Genomic DNA, 10,877 nt, shown 5'->3' with positions numbered 1-10,877 from the left:
TCTCCAAGAAAATGGACTTTGAATACTAGTTATGAATCAAGGCTCAAAAAAAAAAAAAAAAAAAAGAGTGAAACATATGCTTCTGTACAACTGTGTGACAATACATGCAAGCACAGAATATTGCACCCTAGAGAATGATGTTTGGGAAATGCTGTTTCCAGACTGCTTGCTGACTGCTCCCTGACAGAGGCACGGGGCTCTGAAATGCGGTAACAGCCACCAACCTCCTGGGAAATTCCCTACTCACCTCCACAATTACAGATTCCTGGTCTAAGATGTGATCCTTATTTCTCCATCCAACAAAATTGCTTTTTTTTCAGGAATTCTGGCACAAATAGCAGCACCAGTACATTACATAAAAAGATATTTGAAGATTTTGTTAAATATTCATAGTTGGAAAATTTAATCATTATTTGGCTAAGGATATACCAAAATCACAGCAGTTATCATCAATTCTGGAATTCAGAACAGAAACAGCTGAATCCTAAGGCTTTTTCTAAGATTTCTGTGAGGTTTTGCAGTTTTTTTATGCACAGAATAACACATCTGAGAATAAAAGAAGTGCTCATGCCGTGAGCCGCAGTATAAAGTCTGTATTTATAAGAGTGTAACAAATTCTTTTTTACTCTCTTACTAGACACGAAAAATACTGGAACTCCCCAGGACGTGGGACCCCACACAGACATGCTTAGTTTGTAATCAGCCGATAGGATTTGTATTTCAAAACCCTCTTCACCAATCAGTAGCACGTTTAAGAATGCCTGCTAAGTGCATGCCACTGAATAGCTATGCAGGCATTAGTGCACTTTGTAAAACAGCATCTAGTGAAACCTAATGTACGTGGCATTCAAACACAGACTGCTGCCTTCTCATGAAGCACTTATTTAAGTCAGTTTATTTCGCTCCTAGCCACCTTCTGAGGGGCTTATTTTTTTTTCTGCCATTACACAGTATGTTTCTTCTGCTACTTTAAAAAGTGGTAGATGTCATTTCCTCCAATTTATCGATGGAGGAAGCTGAGGGCCAGAGAACAAAGTGCAGGCCTTGGAGTTCCTGCACTGTTTCCTGGCCGTGCTGCTTCCCTCTCCCAGACAGTCACCAATGCACAGGCCAATGCTGCAGCCAGCCAAGAAGATGCTCCCCTGCATTTATCTCCCTGGAAAAGAGGTAACTAATGAAACACCCAAGCTTATTCAGAAAGATCTTCTACAGACTGCAGATAGCTTAACAACGCTGGATTGCTCTGGACAAACAGGAGAGGTTCCATGACAGCTGAATCACTATTTGGTCGTGCTACTCCCACTGCAGTTCAAGTTGCCTCCTTTCATACCACCCTCCCACGCCACCTCTTGAACACTCACCTCCTCATCACAGACACACACACCCTCCTTCCTCTCAACTCTGCTGTGCCAAAGCAGCACTAAGTGGGAAGTTCTATGAGCTCAAGTGGCAAAAGTATGAACCTCAAAGCAGTGCATGCAGCTAGCCCCAAAAAGAGAAATCAAGAGTTTGGTGTTTGTACCTCACCACTCTCCCAGCATCACTGCTCTCTTTGCCACACCAGATGATATCGTAAATGGAAGAAATACTATCTTTTTTCTCAAAGTACCAGTAGCCAACGGGAAGCATTAGGGATCTGTCAGGATGGCACCGGGACTGTGTCATCCTCTGGTTACCCATACTTCTGGGCTAATATTTTTTTTAAACACCCTATTCTGCTTGTCTTCCTCTATGCTGCTTTTCAGTCCATAAGTGCTTTTCAGCTTGGGGCTGACTACAATGGATGCTCACCTAAGCCTGTAAGGACTTGTTGTTCTCTTATATACAAAGTCCTATTTCTAATCTTTCTGCTGTGCTCCTTTTTGCTACCCTGTGTTTCTACAGCCACCCACAGAACAGAGGTGATGAGTCAGAAAGGGAAGTTTAATGGTGTCCAGAAACAGAAATAACTAGAAAACCTCAGGAGTTTTACTTAGGCAGTTTACTGCCTTTTTCTTAATGAGAACAAACAAGTTGTAATGACTAAGGAACATCACACAGGTTAGTTTTGAAAATTATCAGACTGATCTGTCCCACAGCTGCTTTCATAATACTGAGAGCAACAGGAATCAGGGAGTGTTGAGAATGGTGGAGGGTTTGATTGAATTGTTTACAGGAGATCAAAAGACTGAAGGTCTTTACAGGATACATGCAGATTTATTAATCTTTAAACCAAGTTGTTAAATACTCCATTTAGAAAGCTTAATTGGTCAGAGTGAGTAGGTGTGACTAGAAAAAAAAAAGTGGTAAAGTCCTACACCCATTATAGTTGAAAGAAGCTAGCTGATGACATCACCAGTTTCAGAATTCTGCTCATGGTATCAAAACCGCATGGGCTCACCACCATTCAGCAGCAGCACTCCAACTCTTAGCTATATAGGGATAAAACAATTTCACAGTGAGGAACATGCCTTTGCAAGGGCACACTGTGCCATGATTATGGCTGTATGATTACCTTTCTTGCAAATATCATGCTTTGTATTAATTTTTAACCTTCAATTAACACAAGTGCAAACCCAGGTAGGATAAAGATCATTGGAACATTATTACACCATGCACAGGACACCCAGGAGCTTCCTCGATCTGTGCAGCAAATGAATATAACAAGATGAAATCAGCATTACTTAAACCATCCATGCCAGAGGAAACTATATCAGGAATTCATATAAATGGAAAGGATACTCTGGCACTGCAAGAGTGAAGGATTGGGTCCTTTCAGATTAGTTTATTTCATTAGTAGACCAGTGTTAAAATTTTTGGAACTCGCTTCCAGTTTTCACGCTGGCAATTCTGAATCATCTCTCTCCGCTGCTTCAAATTCAAAACAGGAAAAAGTGAGTACAGTAACCAGCCATGGAGTCTTACAAAATTATTCTTGTGCTGTACAAAGTAGCTGAAAAAATGGCTGACTCACCATGTCTGCATGGGCCAGTTTGTGAAACTGTGCAGGGCACCATTCTAGCATTTTTTGCTGCAGTGACAGAACAACATGAAGGTATAAAAAGAAAAAAGCACCTGAGAAAAAGGGGAAATTTTGCATCACTGCACTTAAATCCCAGTCCTACTGACTTGAGTAGAAGACTACCGCTGACATCAGAAGGGCCACAGCTTCACCAGTAGAGCCTGGGCCCCAGCTCTGCTTTGAAGGCTTTTGCTGTTTTGGTGGCATCACAAGGCTCAGGAGTGCCCCTTGGTAACTGCTGCTGGGGGAATTCCTGGAGAACAGAGTTGGCTCCTATAGCTGCCTGGTGTGTTCAGAGGATGGAAGGCAGGATCCTTGCTCTGTGATTAAATACCCAATGGCTGCAAGGTACCACACCAAGAAAAGCCAATGAGGAAGGTGATGTCTTGAAGTGGCTACCTGAAAACAGAGGCTAGACAAGAATATGAGAATAAAAGTAGGTATTTATTTGAAGGGCCTTCAACAGTGTGGGAGTGTAAAGCCTACAAGGAGCTCCACCCAAGATGGACGCTGGGTCACAGGTTCTTCACACTTTTATAAGTTTGGTCCATTCGCAAATCAGGGTTAATTCTCCAATTATAATTTCAGTTAATGACGCAATGACCCCAAGTTTGCCCCTCCTCTTCAAAGGCTTTTAGTTTACACATTTTGGGGCCTGGGACAATCAAGGTGTCCTTGAAGAGCAAACCTAGAGAGGGTTTTTTATGTCTAACCAGCATGAGAGAACAGTAGTTAACAGGCCAACAAAACTTCAGAGTTACAAACTAGGCAGTACAGGATTTGAAAAATACCGAAGTTAAAATCTAAGGCATCAAAGGGAAGAAGAATGCAGATGAGGTTTAGAGAGGTGCTCCTTTTTCAAACAGGCACTGTTTATCCTTTTTCTTGTGTTCAAAAAAAGAACTGTTAGTGTCTATATGGTTAACCTGGATGTGAACTTTTCCTTTTACAATAAACTAGCCTTTTATTTTAAATTGAGCAATATATTGACATATACCCATACTCATTCAATGATTATTGGAGCCAAACAAAAGCAACAAAGGGAGTCAGACAAATAGTCACTCATATTTTGGCTCCATCTTCCACAATTAAAAACTACACAAACAGTTCAACTGCATTACAGCACATTTAAGAAAATAAAGGCCCCAAAAAGTGCAAAGTCAACCTATGATTAGTTTTATTCAAGTACTTTGCTGGGTCTTGGTTGCATCTTTCTATATAACCTAAAATAAACATTGTAAAAAAATGGACTAATAATATGGATTCAAAGAATGCTTTAAGAAAATACAACTGAAAAAAATATTCTCATACATTTGGTTTTGAAATTATCATTACTGGGCTAACAATAGAGCCAGATACTTTGCTTGCAAGTGTTTATCCTGAACTCTTTTAACATGCAATATATAAACTCCCTAAAGCATTTTTAGCTACACATCATTCAGAGTATCTGCTTGACTCAGCTCATTTTAAGAATTTATGGTACATACAGATTTGGACCGAGCATGAATAATGCACAAAAGTGACCTCCATTTTAAGGAATCAGCACTAAAATCAGATCCTAACAAATTTAAAGGGTCAGTTAACTAAATACATGTATATTAACTTTTTAAAAAGATATATTACCTATCTATATTACTCAAAAAATATTATCTTCCTTTTTAACAAGGTAGAACAGGATCAGCTATATTGTAAGAATTGAACATGCAAAATCTCTCAGCCCTTGTCTATGTGATAATCATTTTTCACTTACTATTTTTTGCCTTAAACAAAGGAAAAACCATCAAACTGTGTCGAACCCTTTCAACGTTCCCTCACCTCTGTTCAGGTTGCAATGTGCTAAACAGAAATACATAAATGCTAAGAATACCCAAGACATCAGTTCTGATTACCTAGTTGGAGGAAGAGACTCTACAGAAATGCTTCATTTGTGATATAAATTATGTCATTCTGTAAATGCCATGCAAACAGTGGTGGGGCAGGACTGCAAAAGGAGCCTCACTGGTTTTTGCCTCTCTGAAGCATAATGCGAATGGTGATGACATTTTTCCACAGCCTACATCTTTCAATTAGGACTAAAGTCAGAAACAAAATTCCAACAGCCTAGGTTTTGGGATTTCTGATAAACTGACCTTGCATATTTATGGTGCAGATGGATCTTGATCTAATGCAGTTATTTTGCAGTAGATAAATCCAAATCTAAATCACATTTACATGTGATAGATTTGGCCCTGGAAGACTAATTTCACAGTGGCTCAGAATACAGTTAGCAATGTGAATTTCAAGTTGCTTCCCATCAGCTTCAGGTTCCATCAGAAGACTTTCAGCTGCCAACACAGAAAAGGGCTGCCTAAAAAGCAACATTTGCAGGTGTGTACCACAGGTTAAATGCTTCATTTTGTACTACACTGAATAGAACTCACTCCTGGGAAGATCATAACATTAAGGCATAGGCAGTCTGTAACTAGACATTGAAAGGGCTTAGCATCTTCTAAAACTGCTCCTAACCCATACAGTTTGACATTTAAAAGTGCAGGCTCAAGATGTGACATTTTCTATGCAAACAAACTGTTTTCACCCCACCCCATCCCCCTTTTAATTTTACAATGACTAGAAAATAAATGAAGCCCCTAATAATTCAATGAAGTGCAAGTGTAACAATGTTCTTGTTCAGAGCTCTATAGACTTTTACAGGATGTTATACATATGTAGATATTCATTACACTATCAGTGCAGAAAGAGCATCTTGAACTGGTTAAAAAAAAAAATCCATGTAGAATGTATGTCTTGAAGACCTCTAATTAAAACAATGCTTTTTAACAACCATCACCATCTTCCCCTTTTCCCCCACCACTGAAGAAAAAGTGCATTTTAATCTCTGTAGGATTTCACTTGTTTTTCTTCAAATTTATTAGCTTCTGTAATTATATAGTCCATTTTATTGTTAAATCAGAAACAGGAAGAGAACACTCTAGGTTGGTATAGTCATTTTACAATGAGCATATCAGCTACAATACCTTTACCTAACGTAGTCAGAAAACCAAAACAGAATCAGAACAGCAATTGATTTATTTTTTGACAAACTTGCTTATTGAGATATCACCTATTCTGTAAGGAAGAAAATATTGAAAAAATAAAAAAGTTAAAATTTAGTTAAAAGATTTACTTGTTTGGGAGCAATTTCATAAAATTCTTTTTAATATGAGCACTTCACTTCACAAAATGAAAAACTATTTACATCATTTTGCTTGCAGTTTGGTCACATTATCTATACACATTTGCACAAGATCTTAGGCAAAATAGGTATGTATCTTCTTCTGACATAGGCTATCAGATTGATTGCACATTTTCCTTTTACATAATGGCTCTCCTATAGTGCACTGAAGTCAGTGATCACTGTCTAATTACATTCTCATTTTAATTTATGGCTCAACAATAAAATCAATACCACTTCAAACCCAAATATCCGAGCGGCTGAATTACATATAGTGTGAAACATGTGGATTCCACTTTTTTAGACCTGATTTTTAAAAGAATAATATATCTCACTAGCACAATTAACAAACTGTGCAAAGAAAGAAACAACTTTTGCATCAAACTGGTTTGAAAATCAAGGCGTCTTGCCAAATTCTGTCAACTGATTTCCTGCTAGTTACATCTCATTTAAAAAATGTTCATTTCCTGATGGCACTACAATGAACTTTTCAGCACGCGATTACTGAATTACAGTATCCTTTACATATATATGCTATGTTTAGGCCAATAATGTAATTTCCATGTTACACAATATCATTGCCTTCACAAGCAGAGTTGCTACATACATTCACAGTTTCAATAGATTGTAATTAGCTTCTCCAGTTGTGCTTTAAAAGTTCCAAATATTTTCCAACAGTAAGTGCAAAGCAAATGTCCTATGCAGCTACAATTGGTCACAGAGTTATAAACTCCAAAATTAGGAGAGGAGCCTTCTCTCATTCTCCGTTTTCATCACCTGCTTTTTCAGGTATGACCTCCAGACTTCGACGAGGCTTTGAGATTTCTGCATTTTCAGTGCCTGGCTTATTAAGTCCACATGAAAGAGTGGCATAATGGATTTGCTTCAGATTCTCCAGTGCTTCATTTTTAGCATATTTGAGAAGATCAGCTTGTCCCTGTAAGGAAAAAAAACACAGTTAGAATACGTATTTGATAACAGCATTCTCCTTTTCTTTTACCCTTCTGCTTATTTCAGATTAAAAGTATAGTTGTCCTGCTCAAAAAAACCCCATCTAAAAAAACAAAAGAAAGACAAAAACCAAAACCAAACCAACCAATCAAACAAACAAACAAAATCCCCCCAGAAACCAAAACAAAACTCAAATATGGATTTTTCTGATATTAGAAAGAATCAAGCTCTTTGCTGTCTCTGAAGCCAATTGGCAGCATCAGCAATGGGGTATGGGTAATTTCTGCCTAACAGTTTTCAAGAAAGTAATCTGTGCTGTATTTTTAATCCATGGGGACTATAAATGTTTCTGCATAATGAAAATTGTAACAATTGATTTTAATACTTCAGGGAACTATTTAAAGCTTTCCTGGTTTTTTGGTTCTTAGGGATATTTTTTTTCTTAGCAATGTGATTCATTCAATAGTAGGATGGTAAAGGATCAGTGCTTGTCAATGCATGGAATATGAAAATACAGGCTGACGAGCAACGTATAAAAAGGACAGTGATGACAAAGACTTCACAGGGCTGTCTGCAGTTCAGCACTATTGCTATCCCTCTTTAGAATTATAGAATAATTTAGGTTGAAAAAGCCCTTTAAGATCAAGTCCAGCCATTAACCTAACAGTGCCAAGTCCACCACTAAACCACATCCTTAAGAGCCACATCACTCTTCCTCTTCATAGCAATTAAGTTATAAGCAAAGCTGTAAGAGAAATTGTCCCAGGCTTAGGTGATTTGGCTCTTGTTCTACAGTCCTCCATCTCTTTGTATTGATTAAAGCCCTCTAACAGCATCAGCTCTCACTGGCAGACTGTGGACAGCCTTCCCTGCAGCTGGTATCTGCCTACCGTGCCCACTTGCAGGGAATGAGCAAGGCCATAGCACATGGGGAACATGTCTGTCTTACTGGTGGGCACAGAAAAGTTCAAAAACAAGAGGAGAAAGTCTGCAAGGGCCAAAGTGATTGTGCTGTGCCCACACTCCTGAGGGAGAACTGCTCCATAGCTCACAGGAAAATACCCCTGAAGGGGAGAAATACACACACAGAAAAAGACCAGGTACTGTAGCTCCTTGAGACAGCCAGTACCAGTGTCCAATAAGGTATGAACACTGACTGCACCTTCTCCTGTCATGTCTGTCCATCCTGGGTACATTCTTTCTCCTAACAGACACTTCTCTTGAAGACATGCTAGTGTATCTTCCAAAGATATGCTGCTTCTCCTCTGACAAATAAGGTTGAAGTGCATCTTTACGTCTTGATTTTTAAAATACAGGAGGAGAGATAGAATAGCAGTCAGACAGAAACGTGTGCACTTCATGGTGTGATACTTCTGATGCTTCTTTAGCAACTCAAAACATAAATACTATCCAATGAAGTAAGCACACTTAAGTATTTGAGACACACAGATTGAAAACAAATATTACTTTCTTCAAAGAAATAATGTCCCCCCTCCGCTTACCCAAGACCATAATAGCCAAAGTCTTTTTTTCTGATAACTAGAGAGGAAAAAATCTAGAATGCCATCAATCACAGCACAAGCTTCAGTAATATTTTCTTCTAAAGAAAACCAAAGAAAAAAAGATTTTTTTTTTTTTTTTTTTTAAATTGCATACTTCTTTCCAAACTAACAAACAACTAAAAGCTAATTTAAAACACTCCAGCACACTAAATGAGTCATATCTGGAGTGCATCTGTTTCTAGCCCAAGTTCTATTTTACATGGATTAGTAGAATATAGTTCTGGAATTTTAATCAAGTTGTTTATTATAGGCAGAGCTGCTAGCAAACAGTCTATTAATAAGGTTGTCCAAAACCTCTCAGTTAAAAAAACACCCCTGCTCTCAGATACTTATATGCTTGCCAAACTTTAACTACTTAAGCTGATACTTTCTATGCAAGATTCTTGCCATTGGCAGGTTTGGCAGACTTCATTATTATTTCTGTTTAATATTATTCTTTAACTTTATCCATATGGTTCATTCAGTTCTGAGAACAAAGATGGGGAAATGCCATCAGAAGTTCGTTAACAATCTTCTATAGTTCCTTCCCTACTCTCACTTGGGGTAGGGACTTGTAATTCAAATGACTACAGGGTAGTAGATCAAAGTTATGAGCTTTTAATAAACAAAAATCAGATTTTGAATGTGGTTACTACAATCACTCAGGATTCCACTCCTGATCATCCTTCATCTTTTGACAGCTCCAGCAATGTGGCAAGACAATGTGTATTTCATTCCCACAGAATAATGACTGTGTGTTAGGAAAAAAGTTGTTTTTTTCCTGGATGGCTTCTCCAAGCCACCAATATTGGGCTGCCAATGCAGGCAGTCCAAAAGCCAGACTAGAAGAGAGGAAGGAAGAGCCTGAGACAGAGACTCTGGAGAAGAGTTGGATGGGGAAAAGGAGGGTGCAAGAGTGATCTCTGGGACTGACCTGGCAAGAAGCCTAGGACTGCAGAAAGGGAAGCTGGACTGCACTATACAAAGCAGATACTACATCTTACTGCATGAGGAGATTGTGAAATACAAACACAGTGCAACAACACTGAATTTGGATCTGACAGGTGAGCAGAGAAAGGGGAAGATTGAGGCAACATTTGGGGTTGGAATACAGAAAGAAAAGAGATTGATAAAATTCACCATTATTGAAAGAAGCCTGAAAATTACAGACAAGTAGAAGGACTAGCAACTCAAAAACACAGTGAATTGATTGGTAATGAGAATAAAAGCTGGTGAGAAAGAAAAACAAACAAAAACACTGGGCAGGGAGAAGGCTGCTGAATGCAATGAATTGGGTAAGGTGAAGAGAAAATGAAAATTAACACTCATTGGAAAGGATCTCTAGAGGTGGCAAGGAGAAGAAGAGACTATTAGGCACCAAGTGGGAACAGAACAGTGGATGTAGGAAAGTGGAGAACAAGGAATCGGGGGTTAGCAGGAATGGCTGGTTTTCAGCAGGGAACTGTGAGTGCCTGGACAATTCCGATCAGGGAAGATGAACTTCAAAGACAAAAGAGGATCTAGGACAAAGGGCTGGATTATTGCAGACAAGGTGTTCAGAACAGGGTGAAATAGAAAAATGTATCAGTGCACATTACTCTCTTCTCCAATGCTCAGAATTTATTTCTGAATGCCATTGAACTCAGAAAAATGTTTGTGAAACCTTGTTGTCATTATCTGCTGGTATGTCCTGATCTCAAGATAAAACAAGAGCCAACCACTGCTACCAAATATGTCATGAGCTCAAGTGAGAGAGCTCTGCACAATTGATATGAAGTGCTTAGTTCTGTTGATATACCGCCATGAACACATACACTGGGGAAACAAAACAGCATGCACCTCAAAAATTCAAGTTGAAGTCACAGTGAACACTGTTGAAAAGTAATAAAATGGATCTGAAAGCCAGAAAATTTAAAAAGTCATCCAGATCTGGAAAAAGACTGCCATCACACACACTCAATTAAACAAAGACTTTCCTTCTAGTTAGGTATCAAATGTCTCTTCTCCAAGGGCTCTCAAGATTCAGTTTCAATTCTTTATACTTTATGCATCCTGATTCTCACAGTAGGTGTCATTGACTTAAAAGGTAAGTTAATAGCAAAGTCAGTTGACTGCAAGCTGGAACATGGGAATCTCTCGGATCTATGGACTACTCAGGAGTCTTTCACCTTCT

At 38.6% G+C, this 10,877-nt stretch overlaps 1 protein-coding gene across 1 annotated transcript in view; it reads right to left on the bottom strand.

Annotated features, from left to right (window-relative positions):
- Positions 1-3,462: 3,462 nt before the first annotated feature.
- The window catches only part of PLCL2 (phospholipase C like 2), a 103,161-nt gene continuing 95,746 nt past the window's right edge, over positions 3,463-10,877 (bottom strand). Inside the window, exon 7 of the mRNA XM_082291433.1 lies at positions 3,463-7,149. Coding sequence (XP_082147559.1) covers positions 6,970-7,149 — 180 coding nt within the window. The 3' untranslated portion in view covers positions 3,463-6,969. The remainder of the gene's footprint in view (positions 7,150-10,877) is intronic.

Source organism: Coloeus monedula, assembly GCF_965178545.1.
Source record: "Coloeus monedula genome assembly, chromosome: 1".
Taxonomy (NCBI): domain Eukaryota; kingdom Metazoa; phylum Chordata; class Aves; order Passeriformes; family Corvidae; genus Coloeus; species Coloeus monedula.
Note: the sequence above shows the minus strand (reverse complement) of the source record. Positions and strands in the feature narration are given on the sequence as shown.